A 26,299-nucleotide genomic window follows, 5' to 3' on the forward strand; every position below is an offset into this window, starting at 1 on the left:
AGCTGGGGCTCAAGGCTGGGCCGCACATTCACCTTGGAATGAATGTAGGGCCGCCGTTGAGGGTGTCCACACCATGATGGCTTCACGCCCTGTCCCTGGCTCTGTGACCTCTCCCATTCCGTCAACACCATGCCTGGGGAAGCCCACCATGCCCGTTTCCTTAGCTGCAACTGGTAGAAGCCTTGCAGGCTGCTCTGTTCTGTTCCACGAGTCTGTCTGAGGGCAGGCGCAGAGGCCAGCCTGAAGAAGGGGGCTGGAACGTCCCAGGCGTTTGCCCAGAGGGTCCCCAGCCTCCCCACTATCACCTGCCTATCCTAGGGCTGAGCCCCAAACCCCAGACCTTGAGTGCTCTTCCCCCCTCTCCCCCCTTGTGCAGGGAACTGCTAAATCAGAAAAAGCCATCCTGGTTTGAAGAAAGAAATCTTTATTAATCTTAATAGTAATACTGTTACTTTGAATGATCACACCGTGGAAGCATACAGAATGGTAAGAAAGGAAGCCTGGGGCTCGGCTGCAGTCCTGGGAGAGGGGCTGGGATGAGGGTTCCGAGCTGCTGTGGGAAAAGGGTCCGAAACAGCAGAAGGCGAGGGGCTCTGTACAGAGGACAGAGCCGGAGGCAGGCGCGGGGCTATGTACAACAGGAATAGAAAAGGAGGGTTCCGTTTCCATAGCTTCGGTGGCTGATGCTGGATAGAAAGTGAGGTGATTTATTTTGAGGTGTCATGAGACAGTGGTGCCGCGTCGGGAGCCATGGTTTCTTTCTTTTTTTTTTTTTTTTTTTTTTGCTGTTAATCCTACTCCACCTATCCCGGCCTTGCCAGGGGCTTCTTGCTACCTGTCCCTTGTACCATCCACTGGGCCTGTTGCTTTCCTGTGACACCCACTATTCCTGCCCAGGGAGTGAAGGGGCTGCAGCCCTGCTGGCCTTCCCTGCGGCGGGGCCAGCCCAGACCGTTCCCATTCCTTGCCTTCCCCATGGGTCCTGCTCTGACCCTGGCCCTCCAGACCCTAGCACCTTGACTCCCAGCCTCGAGGTGCAGCCCAGGGCTGGCCCATCTGTCATCGCCCGCTCCCTAGCAGAACTGAGCTACAGGAGGGAGCAGGAAGGAGGGTTGGGTCCTTCTTCAGGAAGGCTGCCACTACAAACAAAAGCTGTGCTCCAGGGCCCCCCTGTGCATGCTGCCTACAGCGTGAGGACTGGGTCCCTGCTGGCTGGGCCTCCTTCCTTCTCTGTAGCTAGAAGCTTTTCTCACATAGGGGAGCGGGAGCATGGGGTGCTCCAGAGTCCTGGAGCCATGTCAGCCCTTTGCATTGGGAGTTGGACCCCAGGGCGGCTGGTTGGACAGCTGACGCACTGGCAGCACATTCAGTGGAGGCCAGGCTGGAGACCTGGGATGAGTGACAAGCTGCCCTTGGCCCCTAACTGCCTCCAGCCCCTCCAGGGCTCAGCAGGCAATAGCCCAAGTCAGCTGGCTGCTCCTTCTCAGGGGCCTGCTCCACCCTAGGAACTCCTGCCTGGGGAGCAGGGTGGGAAAGGAAGACTGGGTAAGATACCGGAGCCCCCCGCCCCACACCCATGGGCCACATTTCCCCTCCAGGTCTTCCCCAGTGCCTGGCCGCATCCCTACTGCACCGCCAGCCAGGCAAGGCCACTCTCCGGCGCCCCCTGGGGGACGAGCTCCCTCGGTGCGGGCGTACGCCAGACGTGGACTTGGACTTGGTTGGATGCCTCTTGGTTTGGTTGGAATTTTTTGTTGTTGTTGCTGCTTGGATCTTAACATCTTTTTTTGTTTTGTTTTTTGTTTTGTGATTTTTTTTGTTTTTTTGTTTTTGCCCTTCATGGTCCGAGAAGGAGACGGTGGAAGGTTTCACTACAACAGAAACAGAAAGGGAAGGGCTAAAGTTTCTGAGGGGTAGTCGCAGCACACGGGGCCACTGTGCCTGCGGGCTTGGATCCAACCTGAAGCCACAGTGCCCCTAAACCTTTCCCCCACAGCTTCTGGAGCCCCACCATAGGCTAGACATAAAGCAGACCATCTTGTAGGGATGAGCGGACCAGGTAGGATATGGAGATCGTGGAAGGAGAGGGAGCAGGGCTCTGTCTACAATGGGGCTAACAACTTTGGTTGCCTTGTGGTTCTGAACCCCCAGAGTGGAAGGGCCAGCACCGACTAGTTCTCCAGAGCTCTCGGCCTGACCTCAGGTGCCAACTGGCATACTCTCTGAGACTCTGGACAGTAGAGCTAGGTGGGTCCCCAGGGCCACCGAGGCACAGACATGCTAACGGAGGCTTGGGTGAGGAAGGAAGCTGACACATGTGCCCGGCCTGATGACTGGAGCCCTTTCCCCTCCTGGGATGGACCTCCACAATGGGTATGTCGAGTCTTGCAATGGTTGGGGGAGGAGCTCTGTAGGTCGACGACAAACACCTGGAGCCATCAGCTTCAGGTGCCTGAGGAGATGGTCAGGCTCAGGGACGGTCTCCAGAGCCACCAATACAGGGTGACCCTGGGGCAGGGACATTTCTGTAAGGGAACCCAGAGCTGGGGTGACCACAGCCGTACACACAGGGAACAGTGTGCTCGTGACTCCCTGGACAGGAGGATAATCAGTAAACTTTAATAGAAACATTAACTTCAGCTGAGAGGAAGTCCAGAGGGGGCAGCTACTCCTGACATTCCCCGTGAAAGGTGGATGGAGGCCCCTCCCACCGGGAAACCCACTGACGAGGCCTCTCTCAGTCACCAAGCATGGGGGTGGCCAGGCCTGCAGGGGTTGACCGAGGTGACCCAGAGGGACGTTTGGTGGCACCTCTGGAGCTCTGAGAGCCCGCGTTGCCCTGCGACACAGGCACGGTCCTGGTAGGGCGACCTGCCGTCCCCCCGGCCTGGCTCCCGCTGTATGCATACTGTACCTGAAGTGGCTGTACAACACCAACAACGGAAACCAAGGTTCAGACATACAGGAAAACCAGGGTCAGAGACACACACACCGGCATGGGTGGGGTGGGGAGACCAGCTGGTTGGAGGTAAAAATCTATGGACTTTAGAGTCGCAGAGGGGTCAGCGGCGCGTGTCGCTGACCGGGAGGGGCGCACTGTCCTCCTGGTGGCTGTGTCTGGTGTTGGGAGTGGAGGGTTTGGTTTGGAATAAGCAGTGGCATGAATGCTGTGAGGGGGGGTCTCTTGCTAGTAGGGGGTGAAGCGGCTGTACCCTCCTCGGCAGAGGCTAGCCTGCAACATCAAAGATGAAAAACAGCCAATCAGTACCATCTTTCGGTATCGGAAGGAAAAAATCAAAAAGAAAAAAAAATTAAGGAAAACCGAAAAAGAAAAAGAAAGAAATAGCTAACCCCACTTTCTTTCCCCCAATAGTACTTCGTTGGGAAGAATGGGTTTCTGGTTACCATGGCAATGGGGGGCCTGGTTCCTGGGTGGTGGTCTTGGGGCTGGGAGGGTTGATCCCCCCCCACTGAGACTTCTATACTGTCTTTGGGCTCACTTCTTGGGGCTTCAACTGGGCCTACTGTGCGCTCTGGTGGAGATATACCTCCTCGTGCCTACGGGGCTAGTGAGGATGCTCCCACAGGCCTCCAGAGCCACTGACGTCTGAGGGGCACACCTGCTGGTCACAGTTCCTGACCTGCTTCTGGGCTCCTAGGGCCTGCTAAGCTCGGCTCTGTGTCTTGCCAGAGAGGTTTCTAAGGAATCTGGTTCTCACCCCACCCCCAAGTTTGGCAGGGAATGGGAAGAAAGTAGCAAACACAGGAGGAAAAAGCCAGAAAAAATAAGCCATAACCAAGAGGGGTCCATGAGTCCACCACAGCTCTCAGCTAGCTGCCTTGAGGCTGAGCTGAGTGGGTAGCCTGGGCCTTCAGGTTGCAGTCCTGGGTCTTGGTCTCTTCCTGTATGGCTGCAGCACCCTCTTAGCTAGAGCCCCACAGGCCTCATGATGTCTGGGGCTTGTTAAAAATCAATGAAGACAAAAATCCCCAAGGGAATAATCAAAACCAAGGGAGGTAGGAAAAAAAAAATCCATGTTGCCCCTCAGGTTTCTCTCTTTACTGCCCCCCAAATGTTTTCATCTTTGATGCTGGATGCCAAGCTAGAAACATACAACATCCCTGGGGTGGGGGGCATCTAGGGCACAGGAAGTAGGTGTGCACTGGACACAGACTGGGGTACAGAGGGTCTGGGCGTACACACACACACACACACACACACACATACACATGCACACAGACACACCAGCCCACCCACTCTCCCACCCTGACAGAGTCTTCTCCACCCTGAACACAGTGGATGAGGCTGCTGGAGACCATTTCCCTGGAGCCTTGGGACAGTCTGGGAAGAGTGTGGTGAGAAAGGGTTGCTGTCCTTTAGTTCCTCTGCCAAGTGAGAATGGGAAGGTGAGGGGGAGGTTAACCTCAGACACTTCCCAGGGAAGAATGGGTTACATCTGCCCAAACTGCCAGGCCCTTGCAGGCAGGACTGTGGTCACTGGGTTCTGGAAAACTAGGATGCTTCCCAGAGGTCCGGTCATCGTGGAGGGTTGGACCTGCCTCTGGGGCAAGTTCCTCCCCAGCTCTCCAGAACGAGGTACTGGCTGCAGGTCTCAGCCTCGGCCTGCAGCCTGGTCCCACCCATCCCAGTACAGGTCGAATGTCTTCGTCGCTAAGGGCGGTTGTTCTTACCATGGTTCCGATGCTGTAGGTTGCTGTGGGGCCGATGGTGTGATGGTAGGGATCGGTGGCTGCATAGACTCTGCCATAACTAGGGAAGAGCAGGGAGGGGGAGGGTGCCGGAGAGGGACGGCTGAAGCAGGCTGCGAAAGCTGACCAGGCTTCCCAGACCAGCGCCCTTCCCCGGAGGCCCCTCGTCCCCCATGGACCCTCTCAGCTGCCTGTCCTTGCTTTCTGTTTGAAAGGAAGTTTCTGGAACTTAGCGGTACACCCCCTTCGTTAGGTGGCCAATGTGTTCTGCTTGGTGACGCAGGGAGGGGATGGTGTCGTTCGTGTGAGTCTGCCTCAAGCAAGAACTAGGGCACAGAGTTTGAGAGAAGAGAGAGATGGGGGATGGGGACCAGGGACACCATGGCCCAAGAGGTGGCACTCTGTCCCAGATGACCTTCTGCTCACCTAGCTTGTGAGGTGATGGATTCTTAGGGACAAGGCTGGGTCACCCTGCCTGCCTTTCACATGTGGTAAGGCGGGGCAATAGACTGTAAAGGAGAGCAAGGATTGGAGAGCCCCCCGTTATGGTGGGGGGGGGGAGCGGCAGGCAGCCTCCAGGCCACAGGGGGCATATGGACAAGCATGCCAGCTTTCTGTAGGCAGATCCAGTATATGGCCCAGACAGGAGCTCTGAAGCTACCGGGCCAAGAATCCAAAGGAAAAAGCCTTAGACTCAGCCTTCAATGAGGACTTGCCCTGAGCAACCACAGCTGGGCAGAGGGAGGGCTTGCTGCTCCCAGACACAAACTGGACCAGGGTTGTTTCCAGATGTCAAATAGGGGCCCCCAGTCACCCTCCTCATCGAGAGCTCTCCTTGAGAACTGTGAGACCCCTGGGTTGAGACCTGGGTGTTGTCTGCTCCACGAGACAAAATGAGGTAACCAGGATTCCCTGGTTCAAGGATCTCTGACCTCAATCTGGATCCTTCTAGCCCTGCATTCACCAGACACAGGCACGGACAGGTTCTGAGTGGTGGATGGGGTTTCCTGTCTGTCTGCACCCATCCTCCTAGGAGCCCCCAGCACCCCTGTGCGGCCCGCTGTCTCACCTGTCGCTGTAGGCTGCGGCGGCTGCGGCTGCGGGCTGAGCATATCTGTAAGCTGCATAGCCTCCCTGCAGGGGAGGGAGGAAGGAGAGATGGCAGGTGGACTCAGTGGGGCTCACTCAGGTTGAGGCAGAGCCAGAGAAACTGAGGTAGGCACAGAGCCAGCAGAGCCAGGCCCTCAGGAGGGACTGCGGACCTTCTCAGGCCTCCTGTGCCTGACTTGCCACTCCCACCTTGGCCTGGCGTGGCTTAGGTAGTCCTGGCCTGGGAACCTGGTCTGTGGGCTGACAGAGGTCTGAGGACTGCACTGTTCAAGATGAAGCAGGGCTGCCTGTTCCTTTGTCCCTTCCTTCCTTCCTTCCTTCCTTCCTTCCTTCCTTCCTTCCTTCCTTCCTTCCTTCCTTCCTTCCTTCCTTTCCTTCCTGCCTGCCTTCCTTTCCTCCCTCCCTCCCTCCCTCCCTCCCTCCCTCCCTCCCTCCCTCCCTCCCTCCCTCCCTCCCTTCCTCCCTCCGTCCCTCCCTCCCTCCCTCCTTGTCTTCCTTGTCTGTTCTCACAATCATTTGCAATTTCAGCGCACATTATTTTGCACCAATTGTATGCTGCATGCTGGTCCTGGCACACAGTAAGAGCCCACAGACCCAACAACATTCCAGCCTGAATGCTGACAGTTATAAGAAGCCCACTGGTGACTCTGGACACAGTCCTGGACACCAGGAAGAATGAAGGGGGCCTTGAAGGGATTGGTTCAGATATACCTTAGACAAGTGGGTAGTTAACTATGGGTAGCCGCCCAGGGGCAAGGCACAGACAGGTTTACTGTGGGGGTGCTCACTGAGGGTCTCAGCCACAGAACAGGATGAGCACAGTCTCAGAGGGAGAGCGAAGGACAGGACTTTACCCAGAGAGAATGGACACCAGCAAAGGGTGTGGCTGCCGCCCTTAGCCTGGTTAGGAACGGGAGAGGGCCATTCAGTGCCCTTCACATAACCCCCTGCCACATGAGGCAGGGTGCCTTAGGTTTATAGCGCTACTGGGACAGCCATTAGACATTGCCATGGTCTCTGTGAGTCTGAGTGAGGCCATGAGGACAGACGGACTTCTCACAGGCACACACAGAATGTTGGGCTTGCACCCTTCCCTCCCCAGGGCTACACTTACATAAATCTCAGCACCATAAAATCCATCCTGATACACGACCCTGGAAGCAAACGGACAAGAGAGTGGTGGGAACGCTGGAGAGGCGGGGTAGGCCGGCTCCGGTGTCTGCTGAGGAGGGAGGGGGCACGGTGCCAGCCCCGCCCACGGGACTGGCATTTTAACAAGCGTTTGCTCCAGTGCCCTGTTTGGTATAACAATAGAGTAACACCCTTGCTGGTCAGCTCCTTTCTCCCAAAACCCAGGGGCCCATCAGCCCTCTCCTGCTAACCTCCCCTTTCTTCCCCTTCAGCAGTGGAGGGCAGGACCCCATGGAAGGGTCCAGAGAGGGCTCCCAGAAGGCCCTTGCTGGACCCAAGGGCTGACACATGCCCTTAGTTAGCATTCGGATGACACGTGGTTCTAAATGATCCTCCAGAGGCCAGTGAGCCCTGGAGCTGTCCCTTGTGGTGAGGATACTGATGGTGCAGGCAGTTCCAGTGCTGGGCTCTGGGGTCCCCACCAATCTGTCCAGCCCCACGGTTCTGGAAGGGCAGCTGAGCCCCCTTAGCTGCTCAGGGCTACCTCCCACACCCCCTGGCTTTCCTTCAGCCTCCCCCTTTCAGGTACTCACGCTCCATAAGTCGGAATGGGGGGCGGAGGTGGTGCAGCTCGAAATGTATTATACACAGCACGGCCCCGGCCCCGCAGGTGTGCACCCCGGTAGGCGACGGCGGTGCCCGTGGTGGGGTAGGGGAAACTGGTCACTGCAGGAAAGGAATAGGAGAGAGGACAGTGAGGAGAGGCTAAGGCCCTGCTCAGCCCACCCCACTTGCCCCTGTCCCCACCTTTACCTGCATAGAATTCAGGCCCATACACTGCCCCTACTACGGGGTTTAGCTTCCAGCCTAGAACGGAAAGAACATAGTCACTGACTTCCCAAACCTACTGCCACCTCTCCTTATGCCTGGGACCTCCTAAGGCAGTAAACAGCCAAGCCTACGGGGATTAATTAACACTGGGCCTCTGCGAAGGGCAGGACCCTGTCCAGGAATGGGCAGAGGATGTGGGTCATCAACCAGGCCCCTCTCCCCATACCACAGCCACCTGCTACTGGAGGAATAGCAGGAACCCCCATTTTAGCCCATCACCTGGGTTCTTGGGGTTCCCCTACAGTGTGATCTCCCCCAGCTTGCTCCTGGGCACACTTGCCCTGGGGGCATTAGAAGCTTGGGGTACAGTGGAAAAGGGAGACAAGTTGAAAATATCTGTATCTGATTCACTGTTGGGGGGGGTGTCTTTTTTCCCATCCTGCCTGAAAGTCTCCCTGCTGCTCTGAGGTTCCTCGGGCTCCCTTCCCTGAATGATGGGTCCCCCACCCTCTGTCCTCTCGTCTCAAGTCCTTCTGCAGAGTTGCTGGGAAGGAGGGGGAGGAAGGCCATTAGATCTACAAGAATAGTGACAGGGTCAGCAAAATGGCTCAGTGGGTAAAGGTGCTTGCCGCTAAACCTGGACCTACATGGTGGAAGGAGAGAACCAAGTCTTGAAAGTTGTTCTCTGATTTCTGTAGGTGCTTCAACATGCTTGTACACACACATACACACACTAAAATGTTAAAATAGTGATGGTTGCTAGGCCCTGTGTACTTGGTGTGTGCCAAAAACACTGTTAACTCCTGAGGTTCTCATCATACATGGGGCAGGTGTCACAAGCTCCCAATTTTACACTCAGACACAGATTGGTAATGTGTGTGTGTGTGGAAGAAAGCGGGTTTCAAACCCATACTATCAAGCCAGATGGGTTTTCTCGCTTCTCCCTGGGACTACACCTGGACTCTGCACCGCCCCCCCCCACCGCTCCCTTCTTCCAGGTGGACAGTCCTCTTTTCCCACTGGGACTCAGGAGCAAAGCCCTGTTTCCCTGCGGTCCCCAGAGGCAGGGTCCGGCTGGATTCCAGTGGGCTATGGGTCAGACGGTAGGTGAGGAAGGATTGGCTCATCTCCTCGTCTACTCAGATCCTGGTGGGGAGGCACAGAGAGGACCCGAGCTACCAGTCAGCTGGTGGTGATGGACCATAGCAGACCACACGTGAAGTTCCTAATCCCAATTCTTCCAGCCCACGGGAGGGCATGTGGACAAGCGGCACCTGAGTGGGAGCGTGCAGGCACGCTATCCACCTGTGTGAGACTAAGCGTTTTCCACCCTCAGGGCACTAGAATCCCACCTGAGTCTAGACAGACCAGGATTCTGGAATCTTCCAGACAGCTAAAGTTAACAGGGAAGAAGCCTGGGGGACTGTACCCCAGAATCTCATCTTCCAGGATGGATGATAATGAAGCAGAACTCTGGAGCCGCTCTGGGCGACTTAGGCGACTTTCCAGGCTCCTCTGGGTCCATCCCGGAAGAGGAGAGTCAGGGGCTGCATACTGTCTCGGACCCCAGGCACTCTGAGCTGAGAATGTCTACCTGCCTGTTGGCTCTGCTTCAGTTGAACCCCATAGGTTAACAGAGAGCCCGAGGACCCACCCGGACAACTGTCTGTGTCCACTGTAAGTAGGGCACCTGGTACCACGTGGTGGGCTTGTTTCCTGCAGCAGGGACCCCAACACCCCCAATGATGAACTTCACAGTACTCAGCGTTAAAGCCCTCACGAGTCAATGTCCCTCCTCACCATGCTGCAGTGATCCCAGGGCTGTCTCTCTGAAGCCCTGGGATGCTTGCCTGGCACGCGGAGGCACCAAAGCGCAGCTCTCCCACAGCACGAGGAGCAGGGCTTTCTGCCTCCCTCACTTCCTGACACCAGCCAGCATCAGTACCCCGAGGAGCCGGCTGGGGTTGGATTTATTCTGCATAGCACACTCCTCAACTCTCCCGCTCTACCCAGACAGTGGTGGGACTCAAGGGTCTAAAGCAAAGAGTGGGAAGGGGCTCAGCTGTGGCACAGCTGCTGTGGACCACCCAAGCCCTGTGGAGCCACAGAAGTCAGCAGGTCCCTTCCCTGCCAGGGCTCGTGTGCAGTGGCTGCAGACAGAGCAGCTGCTGAGTGTGGGTGGCTGCTGATCTTGGAGACAGACTTTCTAGTGCATGTCATGACTCTGCTCCTATAGCCCAGTCCAGGGTCCAGAGAGTCATTTGAGGTGCCCGTGGCTCACAGTGGCAGGCGATCACGATGGCTGGACCATTGCACCCATTTACCCCAAACTGCAGAATCAGGAGATTATGACCGAGGCCCTGTGTAGGATCAAGCTCATGTTCTTGAGCCATTAGAATGTCCAGATACTAAAGAAGGCTATCAATTTAATTGATGAAGATGCGGTGGCTGACTGGGATGCTGTAGGGTCAGTGTGTCTGAGTCGCGACTTCACGATAAGCCCCCCCCCACCAAGTAGGGCTCTTTCCCCATGATGACCACTGCTTAAACCACAGCACCCACAAACCCCACAGCTTGCTCGCCTGAAAAAAGCCTACCCTTTTACCGCCTGTGCTAAGCACCAGCCAGCACAAGTTGGCCAGGCTTCCCGAGGGACTCAGGCCAATCCAGAACACCTTCGAGTTCTCAGAATTTTGAGAACCAAATCCTTGCAAAAGGGGGAAGAAGTCTTGGATACCCAGTCCTAAGCTGGAACTGGCCAGAGTCCCCATCTGTGCTGGTTAGAGTTTCTTTCCCTCCCCAATTTGACACAAGCTCGAGTCATCTGGGAAGAGGGAGCCTTAATTAGAAAATGACCCCATCATATTAGCCTGTAGGCAAGCTGGTGGGGCATTTTCTTGATTAATGATTGATGGAAGGCCCGGCACACCTGAGTAGTACCACCCCAGGCAGGTGTATGAGAAAGCCGGGGTGAACAAGCCAAAAAGCAGTGTTCCTCCATCCATGGTCACTGTCTCGGTTCCTGCCTCCAGGTTCCCTTAGCAATGGATTGTGATCAGGATGCATCGCGATCAGGATGCGTAAGGCAAATAAATTCTTCCTGAAGCTGATTTTGGTCCTGGTGTTCATCCTAACTAGGACACCTTCTCACCCAAGCTCTGACCCCGAACGCTGTCTGACCATGTGCCAGCTCTATCCACGGCTCTGCCACAGGCAGGCTTTCTGCACCAGTGGGGCCCCCAGCTCTGCATACCACCCATCGCTGAAGACAAGGGCAGCTGAGATGTGGTCCATCCTACCTCTGTGCAGAGGCAGGTCACTCTGTGTTGTCTATGTGTGAGTACCCCAACTCCAGCTACAGACGCTGCTCCCCAGCAGGCCTCCAGAGCTAGAAAAGGCTCTGCTACACGACCAGCTACCCTCAGGGCAGAGCTCTCGCTGGTAATCCCCTAAAAGTCTCGGTGGAGCCAGCTACCAGCACAGGTGGACTGGAGGAAAGGGTGCAAACTACTTATCAGGTGTGTGTACACACAACCATATTGTTAGCTCACAGTGCAGGCCAGCTGGGAGCTGGAGCGGATGCTGAAGTCCAAGGCTGCTTTCATCATCAGCATCTCACTACTTAACACTGACACCTGTGTCCCCAGCCCTGCGTGTTCCTTAGAGATGCCATTGTCATTCCCTAGCTCTAGGTAGTGGATGTCGGGTCTCATGTGGCCCAAGCAGGCCTTGAACTTCTGACCCTTCTGCCTCTACTTTGCAAGTGCTGGGATTACAGATGTGTAGCACCCCCATGGGTTCATTCGTTGCAGAGGGATGCAGCTCAGGGCTCTATGTATGCCACACAAATACTCTGCAATGGGGACACATCCCCAGCGCCCCCCCCATTCCTGTTTCATAGATGAAAAGATTGGGATCCAGCGATGTCTAGAAGCTTGACTAAAGTCCCTGATCCCTTCTTCCCTGACCTGTGAATGAGGACAGTGCACTAGACCACAGAGCCTTCTAGACTCAACTCTAGTCTTCCAGGAAGTTACCACGGTTCGTCTGCCCCCACTGCCTTTCTATATGGCCTCTGGGAGCTGTGGACACTGGACAGTGTGGACACTCAGGAGACACCAGCTATGTGGGTGGGGAGGGTGATGACCACTCCTCTCTGACAGGACAGAAGCGGGAAAGCTGGGACACCAGATGGGGGCGGTGGTTTAGAGCTGGAAAGGCTGGCCTTTAGCTGCCTCAGCTTCCCCAGGCTTCTGCTTCCGGTCCCTGAAGCATGATGGGTTCTCACCGTTGGCATATGGGTTCCCAGGCTTCTTATTGGTCATGACCCGGGCTGTGGCATTATTAACCTGTCCGGAGATAGAGTGATGAGTGTGTCAGTTTCATTGCAGGCCCGCAGCCACCCTGGTTTTACCCTTGGGGTGTGGCCTCTGGGGAGGAAGGCCACTGAGGCGCCTAAGCTGCTATCTAGCTGGGGTCCAGGACCCTTGACCCACAATGGTGGTTTTCATGAAGCAGTTCCAGTAAACAGACCCAACACTGCCGGTAAGCGGGGGCCCTTGGAGATGGTCCTAGGCCTACTGGTGGCCCAGGCTCCATGTTATTCTTTTCCAGGCAGCTGCCAAGCCCTCCTGGGTGTGGGTGCAGGATGGCTACTCCTACCACCATGGGCAAGCAACTCTTTTCTGGGATCAGGGTCTTTGACCTCTCTCTGAAGCATGGAACTTTTTAATGGGGGGAGGGGCAAGGTGGGTCAGGGAAACATTAGAAAGACAGAACCCAGGGGTTGGGTTTTGTTTTCCAGACACATAAGGCCTAGCCAGATTGTCTGGGGGAGGGGCCATGACACAGAGGACAGAGGTGGCCCAAATGGATGTAAGGGAGGCAGAAATGATTCAGGCAGCGCCCGAGGAAGAGGTCTGGGTCACACGCATCCTCGGTGCTCTGTGTATAAGCCTAGAGGCCTGGGCAGAGGTCTCAGAGGCACTGGGCACTGGGCTGGGTCAGGTGGGTCAGGATTCCTCCAGCGCCTACAGTTCTAGGCCCCTCTTTAATCATCACCCCTTCTGCTTCAGGCCTGCTGGGGGAGCCCAGCTCTGGACCCCGAAGCCACACTGAAGAGCCAACAAGGAGGAAAGGGGCAGACATGGTGTGTCTGTTCACTGCTAGCCTTTGGCCAGCTGCTGCCACTTCTGCTTCTGCTCAGCGAGGGTGGCAGCTGAGGCTGCCTGACGGGAGGACCCTCTTTGTCAGGGACAGGCAAGGCTGCTCACAGCCCTTGAGACCCCTTGGCCTCATGTTTTCTGGAGCCTCCTGTGTGTGGATGGGGACAGGGCTCTTCCAGGAGGAAAAACAGAAGGAGGTCAGGAGGTGGAGACCTCAGAGGGAGCCGCAAGCCTCCAGTGGCCAGAGTGACCCGTGCTAGGCTCAGCTGTGAAGCTGATGATTGGGAGGTCAGGCTCAGGGCAGCTCCTCTCCCAGCCAGAGGCCCCTGTTGGGCTCTTTGTAGGATGGGCAGCAGCCACCAGGCTGGTGGGGGGCCCAGGGGTGGGGCATGCTGCCCGGGACCTCCCTGCCCTGCCCTGCTGCCCCCGCACACTTATCTGAGCACCTCAATTTTCCGTCCCTCTACGATCGTCCCATTCAGCTTCTCCCGGGCTCGGTCAGCATCTGAGCTAGTTTCAAAAGTTACAAACCCAAAACCCTGTGAGCAGAGGAGGGACAGACAGGAGAAGACAGGATGAGAAAAGGGGAGGAGAGGAGGGGGGAAGGGGAGAGGGAGGGAGAGAGAGGGGGCAAGTCAGGTGAGTGAAGGAGAGCCCCCAGTGTCAGAAGTCTGTCTTGGTGCCAGCGCTAGGAGATTGCCCCAGGCAAGGGCAGGGCCTGAGCCCAGCCTGAGCCCACCATGTCTGACATCTCCCAGGACAGGCCAAAGAGACGCTAACCTGGCCAGGGGCCATGCCTGTCACTGTAACCCCACCTCGGGGTGAGGGGCTGAGACTGGGCTCCATGGGGGAACAGCACCCCCACTTTTGCTCTGAGAGCCCAGGGTGTGTGTCCAGGGTCTTCCTGGAGAGAGGAGCAGAGCTTTTCTTTGCTGGGTGCCCTCCCGATCTACAGACTCTTCAGCCTCTCCCACAAGCCTCCAGGGTTGTGAGTGGTTGGGTGGGCTTGGGGACCCAGGCCCAGGGCTGGGGAGCAGTGGGGCTCTGGGGTGCAAGCAGGAGGTCCTGGCAGCCCGAAAGAGAAGCAGCCTGGCAGCAACAACAGACAGCTGGGGGCGGGGGCAGAAGAGCAGGGAGTACAAGCACCCGTGTGGCTCAGGGGTCCTCGGGCAGGCGGGCGGGCGAGCGAGCGGGCGCGAAGCTCTCCAGGAAGGAAACGCACATTTCACACGTTAGCCTGGCGGGACCTACAGCCGGCGCGCTGTAATGGTGGCGGCCTCTGTGCGGCACCCACCTTGGAGCCCCGCTCGTTAAAAATGATCTCCACGTCTAAAATTTTCCCGAATTGCTGCAGAGACAGAGAGAGGAGGGGTGGAAGACAGGAGAAAGAGGTTATGACAGCAGCAGCCTTAACCATTCCACTCCCAAGGTACTCTGGGAAAGAGGACCCCAGGGACACCCTCCCCTTCTTCCTCTGGAGCACGCGGCATAGCACCAGGGTTCCCTCGGGCGGTGGCCACAGCAGGGATGGAATGCCCGAGGTATTAGTGCCATCCTTAATCCACTGAGAGGCCTTTGCCTGAATGAGCTTGTGGAGGAGGGGTCAGTCATGTGTTGGGGCCAGAAAATGGCAGTGGAGTTGATAGATCAGGACCCTTGGTTGGGATAAGGAAGCTTCAGACCCCGTCGAGGTGGGGAAGAGGGTGGGAGCTGGCAAGGGGAAGGAAGATGTTAGCGTGAAGGACCAGGGACCAAGAATAGGACTGGATGTGGGGGGCTCAGATCCTTATACGGGTGACGCCTGGGACTCGGTACTGTTTGTCCCGGGGGCTGTGGAAAAGGCTTGTGTGTTAGTACAGGATTGCCCTGCCGTGCAGGATACATTGCTCTGGCTCCTGCTGATCCCTTCCAGCTCCGCAGTGAGCCCGGAGTCTAGACTGTCAGCCTTGTCTGCCTCAGTGGTGTATGAGACCATGAACCTGAGACCCACATTTCCACATACCACCAGCGAGGGCAGCAACTGGTGGTGACTTCTCTCACCTACCACATTCCTTACATGGGGCAAGAAGGCCTGAGGGCCGGGGGACAAGGTAGCTATAGGGCCTTGTCTGCAGGTTCTGAGAGGAGGGGAACCCTTTACCTCACTCTCTATGAGCCCAGAAACGTGACACTTGGTTTCTACTTGTCTGTTAGCACCCCTGTGAGTAGGTGCAGGGTGTGGGCCCCGGTCAGAGATTGTTTATAGTGACACCTACTTAACGTCAGGGTCCCCCAAAACCCCGGATCAAGAGGGCTTGTTAGCATCATCATCCGGTGCTCCTGAATTATGCCTGCCGCACCGATCCAGCGATATCCACCTCAAGATTGGGAATGCAATTCTAGGGTCACACTAGGGCCTCTCAGAGGTACCCTGCACTGCCCTGCATATCCCAGGCTGAGCAGGGATTGAGGCTCAGGGCCCGACTTGCTGGTTGTGTGGTAGAAAGGGAGCAGGTGCTGACAGAGAGAGGGGAGTTGAGGCAAGGGCGGAGACAGAGAGAAGGAACAGAGGCATGCTACATGGTCCTTTGCAGCCAGGGCAGGCCCAGGGAGTTCAGGAAACTGTCTTGTATTCCCCAGCCTTCTGCTTCATGGCGGCCACACCACCCACAGACACTAGCACTTGGCTTGGAGTCCAGATCCAAGGCAAGCCTCCGGGGAAGCCCGGCATGGGGTTGCAAGGGTACTGCCCTCTCTGGAGCCCAGCAGGGCAAAATCTACGACCACACCCAGAGGACCTGGGAAGGACATTGCTGCCTGCTTGGCTCCAATCAGTTGTATTTGAGAGCTGGCCCTCCCTTGGGGAGTCAGGACAAAGCTTGGAAGAGGGAAACCATGTCAGCCCCAAACACACAGGAGAGGCTGCAGCTGTGTAAGGCCAGGGGACCAGGATCTACCTCCAGGCACCTTCTTCTGGGGAGCAGAATCTGCCTTTAGGCAGGCTGCCGGGGCCTAGGGACTCTATGGCCCCGGGAAACAGGTGATATGGGAGTGAGAACCATTTGATTATGTGAAGCTTGAGAGACAGCCCTCACCAAACCCCTACCCTAAGCTTGGGTACCCACCCCCCAGGGAAGAGCTAGTTGAACTCAGATGAGAGGAATTCAGTGACTTTATCTCCTGGTGCAGACTCTCTGCAGTGATGGTGTGGGGACAGAGAAGCAGGGGTGCGCACACTCACCCCGAACATTTGCCGCAGGTCAGGGTCCCTGAACCGGAAGGGGATGTTGGAGACATGTAGTCGTTTGGGCTGCTGCTTCTCCGTGGGGTCAGAAGGGTGGAGCTGCTGGCTGTCTGTCTGGGCTGCCTCATCTGCCTGCTGCAGAGAGAAGGCGAGGTTGCAAGGTGACCCTGGAGACTGTGCGGGCCCACCCATCTGTCTCTCTGGAGACCGTGTGAGCCCACCCATCCGTTTCCCTGGAGACTGTGCGGGCCCACCCATCCGTCTCTCTCTCTCCATCCCAACCCCCCTGCCCCGCGGGCCAGCCATCCTCAAGAGAACTCCAGTAGACAATTCTCAAGGTTCAGATGGCAACCCGAGGCCCGGCCTTACTGTCCTTGTGAGCCTGTGAGACTACATCTCTCCCGCCGGAGCTCATGCTCCTTGGCCAGGTCTTCTACGAGCTCCCTCAGCACGGCTCTCTCTACTGAGTTCAACCCTCAGTGACCTCTTAGCCCCACACTTCTGTTGCTCTCAAAGAAGTTCTGGGAGTGGGGGCCCTTCTGGTGTCAGAATCGGATTGGTTTTAGGGGCAGCTTCCAAGGTACAGATATCTGCCAGGTGTGCTATGCCATGCTCTGACCCCCAAGGCTCCTCTGACCCAGCCATGCCGCTTCACTCAACCCCCAGGGGTTGCTCTAGTTGTTGGGGTCAGCTGCACCTAGTCTGTCCTCATTTAGACTAAACACTGCCTGGCAGGGAACTTGAAAGGACTCAGGTTTCAAGCCCACCATGCTATAGCTCATGCAGGAGGACTGGGAGCCTAGGGGCAGCATGCCTGAGGCCCAGCCTGTGCAGACATCTTCAGTGAGGCTGGCCTTCAGCCTCACCCACCCTCAGCTTCCTCTGCAGCAGTGAAGACAGACTGGCCAGCGCTTCCTCAGCTCTGGCTGGTGAGAGGTGTCTGGACAAAGACAGAGGAGCTCATTTCCTGGATGCCCTGGCCTGAGGGCTCATGTCACAGCCAGGTCACACACTCGTCAGTCTACCTAGCCAGTCAGTTCTACCCATCCTCAAAGTCTTAGTGTGCAGGACAGGAGCTCTGAGGTAGGACACACAGGGGGTGGGCACCCCAGTTCCCACCCGGGGTTCTTTTTGCTATTGCCCAGTGGGCCTGAGCTCAGCTATGTGGCAACACCAGGCTAAGAACACACCTTCTAATGGCCTTCTTCCAATCTCGGTGATCTCTGGCCCCTATGGTTTTGAGGGATCACCTCCCAGATACATCCATTGAACTCTGAGTCTTTCTGGGGCATAGGTGGTGATACTGAATGGTACTGAGGTAAGTGTTGGTCGCTGTGGTTCCCATTGTGGCTTAAGGAGCAGAGGCAGCCGCTGGGCGGTTGATGGGAGAGACACAGCGTCCCTTTCCCACGGGCTTCCAGGAAGTGCTGGTGTTCTCAGGCTGTTTCAGGGTACACTCTACTCTAGAAATGCTGATGGTATGGGTCTCCTGGAGGCAAGGTAGTCAGGAAGACTGTGCCCAAGGCTACTACTGTGCCTGGGTCTGTGCCGTAGCTGAAAAAGATGGAGCCCAAATGGGCAGTGTTCCCCAGACATGCCATATCTCAGGGGCAAGGGGTGGTCCTTTGGGCTCCAGTGTGAGCGGCTCCCTGGCCTTCCTGTTCTCTTTATGAGGAGGCAGACCATTCCTTCATGGTCCCGTGTCCAGTCAAGAGGCTCTAAGTAGGCTCTAGGCAGCCGGTGACGGCTCCCAGAGGCCAGGTACCATCTGGGGTGGCACTGGGAGGCCTGTGGGGCTGCAGAGTTCACATCCGAATATCCTGCAGATGTACCTCTGCCTTGGAACACTGGGAGGTCAGGACACGGCACAGCTATGGGCGTGGGAGTCCCCCTTCCCTCTTTCCTACTCATGTGGACAGCCCCATGTATAGCTCAGCAAACCAGTCGCCTGTGTCTGAACTATTAATGTGTAAAGGTGTGTCTTCTGAGCCCCATATCGGAGCTGTAGGCATGGCATCCCTCACCCCAGTACCTTTGAGAGGCACCGGGTGGTCAGAAGACCTTGGCAAGCAGGGAAGCTATTGTTTGGGGCTCACTAACTACCCAGAAACACGATGAAAAGAGCTGGGTTTGGGCAGGAAAACACAGGTAGTGGGAACAGCCACAGTGGGCAGGAGGGTGCATGTCTGGTCTGTTAGGCACCAGGTCCATTTCTGTGGGGCAATACAGGGCAGTAGGCTTTCTCTCCAGGAGCTGACGGACCCTCCAGGGGTGCACTGTGATCTTCTGAGGTATGAACTCCACACTCTGTTCATGGCAGGTGTGGTTCCCCTTTTCCCCGTGGAAGCCACGAAGCAGGCAGCCGTAGGTGTCCCTACTAATTAAGTCATCATCTTGGGTTGGAGGAATCCAGCCTTGTTAGGGCATCTGCAATGATGGCTTCTGACCAGCAGAGGGCAGCAATGAATGCCGCCAGGTGGCTACTGTAGCTCAGGAATCCCTGCCTAAGCAAGCTGGCCAGAGAGGGGGAACCACAAGACTGCACTACTGAAGCTGGGGTGTCTGGGCTTCTTTGTTTTCCCCATCCTACTCAGCAGTGTACAGAGGCAAGTACATGGGCTTGGTGCCTATGAAATTGTTAGGTGCATTGAGAAACCCCTTATTGTGATTGCAAGGGGCAAGGCCTTCCTACCATTTACCATGGTGGTGAGGGTAGCCTGGCTGACCCTTCCTTCTGAGTAAGGAGTCTGCCTGTCCTCCCTCCCTCCCTCCCCCCCTCCCTCCTTCCCTCCCTCCCCCCCCCCTCCCTCCCTCCCTCCCTCCAGGCCTTTGCTTGCAGTCTTCGGATGCAGAGAAGCAGCAGCCACCACAGGCCCCCGACCTCTCCCAGGATGCTGGTGGCTTTGCTTTCGTGACTTTCCCCTGCTGTATCGTGGTCTGGGCATCGCAGACCCTTCTGTTTTCCCTTCTCTACCCCTTCAAGGCTGGGTGCCAGCTCCCGGGGCTAAGGCAGAGTCAAGAAGGCTGACTCCCGTCGCTTGGGTCTGCCAGGCCCTACACAGAGCAGTGAGAAGGACGAGCAGAGGGGACCTAGGAGGACCTTGGGCAGCCGAAGGACCTGGCCACCCCATCACTGGTCCGGAGCCAAGCTTGGCTGATGTGGCATAAACTAAACTAGCTGTTGGAATTCCACTCTGTAGCCCTCTCCGTCCCTCCTGCTCCCTCGGAGGATCCGAACGATGACCCGGCCACTCCAGTGGACAGTCAACGCGCTTGGGAGGAGGGGTTCCCTGCATGTGGCCCGGAGGTGTCTTTCCTCTCTGAGTGTTCTTCAGAACCCCAGACTCTGTGCTTCGGCTTGGATGTTGAGTGACACACCACGCCTCTGCTGGCCGGCTGCACATCTGCATGCGGCGTCAGCAGCTGACTAACCGCAGTGACTGGTTCCCCGTTAGGATTCTGAGCTGTGCCACTGGACCTGGTTCAGGGGCTCGTACCTCTCAACCTTCTTTCCTTCCTTCTCATCCCATGGGCCTACTTTGCTCTGCCATTGGGGAAAGCCCAGGAGCCAGGGACCCAAGGCTTCACCTCCTGGTGGAAGAAGCCTCGTTATGCACCCACAGCCAGAAACAGCTACTGCCGGCCTTGTTCCGGGATTTTCCAGGTGCCCACCAGTCTTTCCAAGAGCTTCCGTTGAGTGGAAGGACTGGGTGTGAGCCCTCCCAGCCTGGCACTCACGTGACCTCGAGTGAATGAATGAGGGCTTGAAGAGGGGTTTCCTCTTCCTGTGAGCTGAACCTTTTTTATGCTGTAGAGCTCACCGGAACACTTTGTGTTGCCTTCAGCAGGTGGCCCTGGATGGTGAGAGATGTGGGACTCTATCCACCTATAGGAGCTTCGGGCTCTCTAGCCTTCTTGACGGGATCACAGATGGAGATGGCCCTATCAGAAGGGATCTCCAGATGATGGGACCCACATAGAGGTCTCCTGTGTGGCAATGAGCAGCTGTATCAGGAATGAGCATGGGTATATGTCACTGGGGTTAAAGAGAAAACCGTTGAAACAGGCCTAAGAATTTCTGAGGACCCTGGTGGCCAAGGCTGTTGAGAGTAACAGCTGATGGGCTGGGTCCCTCAGGGTCAGCTATCCCTTCGCTACTCAGGGTCTTTGGGCATCTTGTCTGGGCAGTGGGTTGTCGGGAAGAGTCCTGAGCTGGCAGGAACAGGGGTCCCCAATTCTGAGCTGGGAATGCTCCAAGTGGGGAAGCCTGCTGGATATATCAGGTTCAGGCCACACAGCTGTACCAGCTGCTGGACCACCTGCTCCCTCCTGGTTCACCTTTGGCATGGAGCAGGGTCAGTCTTTTAGAGCTGACTTAGTGGTCACTACCAGTGAGGTGAGAATGTGGACCAATGCTCCTCATCAGCAGAAGGAAATCTCTTGGGGGAGAGGAGCCCCTTTGGAGTGTGTGTGTGTGTGTGTGTGTATGTCCATGAGGTGCATGGGATGATGGTGTATGCACATCCTGAGAGCGGGGGTGGGGGAGGCACCAGGGCGCTTGGTGCTCATGTCATGGGAACTCAAGGGAGGTCCTGAGCCGGATGGGAGAAGCTTCTAGACTCAAGCCCAGTTTCAGGCTGCTGAGGGAAAGGCTGGAGTGGGTGGACAGAGTTCTCTGAATGTCCACGTGATAAGTTGGTGACACCGGACCTAGCCAGCAGATGCTGGCTTCGCCACTGATCAGGCAGCTCCTCTGAGGAAGGGGCTGAGCAGCTTCTGGATTCTTAGAACAAAGCACCCCTGTCCTCCACTGAGTTCCCTCGTAAGGTGGGTAGATGCTCCTCGGTCAGAGAGCAAGGCCCCCAGGCACCTGTGGTTTTTTTGGAGAGAGGGGCATTCCTCAGTGTCTTCAATGTCCTCTTGCTAGTCTAGCACCTTCTACCTTCCCAGGTCAGATCGACAGATCTGCCCTCATGGTGAAACAGACATATTTAGAAGATCTGATACTTGACCCTGACACCTTTATAGGGCCTGCACACTGAGACCGAGATCAGGGCGGTCCAGAGGGCATGTTCCACGGGGATCTGATATTTTCTGGTACAGGCATGTCCCTTGGGTGCCAAGCCTCAAAATTCAGCTTGCTCCTGGTGCTCCCTGGCAGCCAGTCCTTGCCCCAGCTCCCAGAGTCCTGACATCTCTGCCTTTGACTAGAGGAACCCAAAGGACAGGGCTGGTCACACCCTCTCTGCACCGCAGAACTGCCTCGAAGCCTGGCACTCGGCCTGCATTATGCAGGGCAGAGAATTTGACTCAGATCCTGGTAGTTGTGTCGGTCTGGTAGCCACAAGGTGTCCAGAGGTCTCAGTTGTATTATAAAGTATACAGAGGTCTACTGTTGTATTATAAAGTTATCTGTGCCCTCCTTATGTCATGTGTGACAATGACCTTCTTCTGACCAGCTGAAGGCCCATGGTTCATGAGAGGACCCCCCCCCATTTGTCTATAAGTGATTTGGTCAGAGGGGATTGTCTGCTAGCAGAGAAGACCTGGACCACATGGCTGTGCTCATTCATGGTGAACTGCTTTAACTTTGGGGTCACCTGTCTATCCCGAGCGTGTAGGGGGTATGTGTGGGCTTAACGACTTAGAGTCAGACCTCCAATTCTGTAATCCAGGGGTTTGGCTCTTTCAGCCTGTGGCCCACAGCTGGAAGAATCCTGGTGGCTGGGAGAGGGGGGATCAGATGCAGTGGAGTGGGGCTTCTGTCGGATTCAGAGCAGGCTCAGGCAGGCAGTGCCGGCGTAGGAAGACCATTGGCTGGGCATGGAATAAGGTCAGGTGTAGCCCAGCTACAGTGGGCAGACTCTCCGCAAGGGTTGGAGGTGATGGTGGGGATAGTGGAGGAGGCCCCTGCCCATGCACAGAAGGCAGTATTTGGGTCCGTACCACATCTGTGGAAGCAGGCTGAATGTGGGGGTAAGGTTAAGGGAGCACAGCTGGAGGACCCCTGGGGAGACGCCAGGGTGGTGCCACTCTGCCTGGGGAGAGCAGAGCGAGCTGGCCTCCTGCCCAGGCCCTGCCAGCCAGCAGTCAGCTGCTGGGATGGAGCCAGCAGGGATGGGTGGATGAACCCAAAGCCCCAGAACAAGGAGGGGAAGGCCCACAGCGAACGTAATGGGAAGAGTCAGAGAGGCCTGAGCCTGGGAGGGGGCTCCAGGACAGAGCCTGGGAGGGGGTTGTGGGACACAGCCCACCCAGGCGGCTCTATTTTCCCACTCCTTTCTCCATGAGGAAATCTGAGAAGTGCCGTGCTCAGCACTTTCGCCTCCGAGCTGCATTACAACCGCGTAATTGAAGCTATCTGATTGGAGGGCAGCCAAGCAGGTAGATTACAAGTGATTAGAAAAGACAGGGGGGCCTGCAACCGGAGACAGCTCCACAGCCGCCCACCCTTCACTGCCCACTCTTTCTCCAGAGACCCTAGGCAGCCCAAGCCTCTGGCTCTAACCTCCCCTTAACAGGACCTCTGTAGCCTCCACCACCCTCCTCACCTCCCAGATGAGGTGAGAGTTTGTCTGAAGCCCGGGGTGAGTGAGGTCACTACCTCATTCTATGGCCCCTTGGTAGCACTTGCTCACTGCAGGGAACCCTGGTGTTGGATATGGAGTACCTGAAGTCTGGGACTGGAAGCAGGCTCTCTGGGGTGAAGATCTCTGGGGCAGATGCCCAACACTGAAGTCTGGCCCTCCTTATGTATTTAGAGGTCCTTTCTAGAAAGTTCTGCCCAGCCAGCATGTACTGGGGACACTCTGCCCCACAGTCCTGGGCTGACCATTGTGGGAAGGGTCTCTTACCGGCACTGTCTGGGTCCCAGCAATGGGCTGTGTACTGGCCTCGGTGCCCGGCTGCTCAGGGTGCGTCTGTGCTGGTGTGTAGAGGGTCATGCCGTGCTCTGGGGGGACTGGGGTCTGGCCGGAGTAGTCCTGTGTGGGGTGTGGTGGAGGCGGGGCATATTCAGCTGGGATTCCATTCTGAGGCGGAGGGGGGTACTGGGCAGGGGGGTAGGGCTGGGCCATCGCTTCAGGCGGAGCCGTGGCGTCCTGATTGCCCTGTAGGTAGAGAAGAGCAAAGCCGTGGTTAGGACCTTTGGAAGCCAGTGAGGGGGGATGTTGACTGTCAATTCAGGCTCTGTGATTTCCACACACTACTTCCTGTGCCGTCTCCCAGGTCCTCAGGATGGGGCTCCCCTAGCAGAGCTGCCGGAGGTGCCAGGATAGAGGTACCGGCAGAAGGCACTCCTGGCTTATACTTGTTGGATGTGACCATGCAACTTCAGAATTCTGTTCTGCCACCTAGATTTCAAAACCAATCATCTTCTATCAAGACCACTGTAGACTCACTACAGGAGCCAACATGGATTGAACGTCATGCCCTTCACCTGGCGTCCCCTAATAATAGTGGCCACTGAAAACCAGCATTCCCTGGATATGGGTATCCAGGCATTCAAGCAGCACCCTGTTCTCTTGCTACCAAGCCTCTTCCCTCTTGGGGTTCCATGCCGTGGTTTCCCACTAGAAGGGGTGGCTGAATAGTTCACCTTGATTGAACAGGAGCAGAACACATCGCGACAGGGTGACTGTCAAGATTCTTTCCCGCCCCCTTGAAAGTCTGTAGCCCAGAGAAGTGATGTGCATCCCCTCGATGCTGACCCCCAACCCCCAGCAAGGCCTCCGCAGTGACTCTCAAAGCTGGTGCCTGGGTCCCCGGTGTCAGCATCACCAGGGAGCCTGGAGGCTGAGGATGCAGGTCTGGGTTCCACCCTATGCCTCTTAGGCACTGATGAGGAAAAGTCATTATAGGCAGACAAGCAGCGCAGTGAGGGGCCCTTCCTTCAGCAGAGACTTCTGACCTGCAGAGTCAGTGCAGGAGAGGCTGGAGAGGGAAGAGATTGGTTCACTGCTGCGAGACATAGTCCCTGCGTCGTCCCCTCTGGGCAGGCAATGTCTCCCATAGGAGCAGACCCCCAAGGGGACATCAGTGAAAAATGTCATTGCTGAGTGTCTCTGATAAGCTGAGGAAGGGGGACAGACAGAGGTGCCTCCTTCCACACATGCCCACCCAACATGGATTCCCTATGGTCCAAAGTATGAGATACTTCATTTAGTCAGAACCACTTAAGCGTGGGCACAAGGTAGCAGGTGTGTGTGTGTCTCTTTCCCATTTCCCCTTGTGTCTGCCCAACCCCTTTGCCAGCTGCATGACTGGCCTCTCATTCTGGCTGTGTCCACCTCAGACTTGGGGTAGCAGGCAAGTGTCAGCCTGTGGGACTCTCTCCAGTACCCTCTGTTCCCCATAGCTGATTCCACGTGCTTTAATGCCCCATGCTCACTGACGAGAGCCTCTCCCACCAGAGTCTACACTGGCCTTGGCCTTGCCCATACACATCACCAGGTTTCCGTTTACTCTTCCAGTAGCTGCTTTCTTTGCATCTTGGGGTGCGCCCGGCCCAAGCTGGGCTTGAGTTACCCTGGGAAGCAAGAACAGGCCTGTTTCACCAGGTTTGCTGAATGCCACAGCTGTCCAGAGGCTGGATCCATTGCGACGGTGCTCAAGGGTCCTGGCCACCACAAGGCCACAGCAAGTGTGAAGGGTCTGCCTGGCCTGGCACCAACCCTGTCTGTCTGGTCACTAACCATGAGTGTTAGCCTTGCCCTGTTCCCTAAAGCACCCAGAGCCAGCCACCCTAGACCAGATTCACCGAGTCGATAGTCTCTGGTACCCAAGTTCTCTTTCTTCCCTCCTTCTCTGTCCTTCCTCCCACTTCTCTCCCTCCCAGTGAAGCTGCTTGGTCTCTTCCTTGTCTATGCAGAAGCTCAAAACTGGGACAGCGTGTAAACTCTGAAGAGAGGGGTATGCCTCGCATTGCCTCTCCCCCCGCTTTCCTTCTTACACCTGGGCACAGCAAACCCCCTTGCCCGAGATTCCCAACTGACTCTTCCATAGAGCTAGGTCTAGAAGTCATTTTCCCACTGTTACCAGACATGCTGGCATTCAAAATGGGTAAAGTGGCTTGTGGAGGGGGTGTTGGAGGGCTGGACAGAGATGGGAATGTCATGCAGGGGTGGAGAGCATCTAGCACCCGGGATGGCCAACGGGGGATGGCAGGATAGGATAGGAGGCCACCGGGTGTGGAAGGTGAGGGGGAGGAAAGGAGGGGCCTGTCAGCGGCCTGGCAGACGCCAGGGAAATCAATTCCCCTGTAAATATTTGATGAGAACCTTCACTAACTGATATGGCTTCACCACTCCTCCTGGGTGGCTTTCACTTCAGTTGCCTGGGGTGGTGCCCTGGCATCGTCTTAAAGCCCTTGAGTGATGAGTCTGTAGCCGGGTCTGAGGGTCACTTGGGACCACAGCCATCCTCAGCACGAGGAGGGAGAAATATACAACAGGGAGATATCACACCCATTTATTCTGCACCCCCTGGTCCAGGGTACCATGGTGACCACCTGCAGATGGTGACCTGAGCCACCTGGTGGCTTAGGGGTTCAAGCAGTCATCACTGTATGGAGTGATATTTTGTTTGTAATCTAACAAATAAAGCTTGCTTGAAGATCAGAGTGCAGAGTTAAGCCACTAGTTAGCCATAGAAGTCAAGCAGTGGTGGCACACACCTTTAATCCCAGCACTCAGGAGACAGAGGCAGATGGATCTCTGTGAGTTCAAAGCCATCCTGGGCTACACAAGATCGAATCTGTCTAAAAGAGAAACAGCTCATACAAAGGTGATCCCAGCACTTGGGGTCACATGGCTTTAATCCCAGCACTAGGGAGGTGGAGACGGGAGTGATATGGCTCGGTGGAGAGAGGAATATAAGGCGGGAGGAGACGGGAGCTCAGATGCAGTCTGAGGTTTCGTAGAGACAGCAGTGGTCTGAGAATTTGTAGAGACAGGACAGCTCCCTCAGTCTGAGTACTGGTAGAGGTAAGAACTCCCTAGTGGCTGGCTGCTCTGCTTCTCTGATCTCTCGGCTTTCACCCCCTAATATCTGACTCTGGGTTTTTATTATTAGAATTCGTGCTACATTTGAGCTACATCTCCTGGGATCTGAACTCTGTCATTGCCCTCTT

The 26,299-nt window shown here is 56.3% G+C and overlaps 1 protein-coding gene across 6 annotated transcripts in view; it reads right to left on the reverse strand.

The window, feature by feature from the left end:
* Positions 1 to 403: 403 nt before the first annotated feature.
* Positions 404 to 26,299, reverse strand: part of Rbfox3 (RNA binding fox-1 homolog 3) — a 424,564-nt gene continuing 398,668 nt past the window's right edge. For 2 of the 6 annotated variants that reach the window (XM_057775782.1, XM_057775783.1), the window contains exons 4-14: positions 23,025 to 23,279; positions 16,168 to 16,305; positions 14,242 to 14,295; positions 13,394 to 13,486; positions 12,071 to 12,131; positions 7,765 to 7,818; positions 7,545 to 7,677; positions 6,935 to 7,115; positions 5,780 to 5,844; positions 4,693 to 4,771; positions 1,889 to 3,232 (exon numbers count right to left, since the gene is read on the reverse strand). In XM_057775782.1, coding sequence (XP_057631765.1) covers positions 3,188 to 3,232; positions 4,693 to 4,771; positions 5,780 to 5,844; positions 6,935 to 7,115; positions 7,545 to 7,677; positions 7,765 to 7,818; positions 12,071 to 12,131; positions 13,394 to 13,486; positions 14,242 to 14,295; positions 16,168 to 16,305; positions 23,025 to 23,246 — 1,125 coding nt within the window. In that variant the 5' untranslated portion in view covers positions 23,247 to 23,279 and the 3' untranslated portion in view covers positions 1,889 to 3,187. The other 4 variants (XM_057775780.1, XM_057775779.1, XM_057775784.1 and 1 more) reach the window with 4 other exon arrangements.

This window comes from Chionomys nivalis, chromosome 7 (genome assembly GCF_950005125.1).
Source record: "Chionomys nivalis chromosome 7, mChiNiv1.1, whole genome shotgun sequence".
In the NCBI taxonomy this organism is placed as follows: Eukaryota; Metazoa; Chordata; class Mammalia; order Rodentia; family Cricetidae; genus Chionomys; species Chionomys nivalis.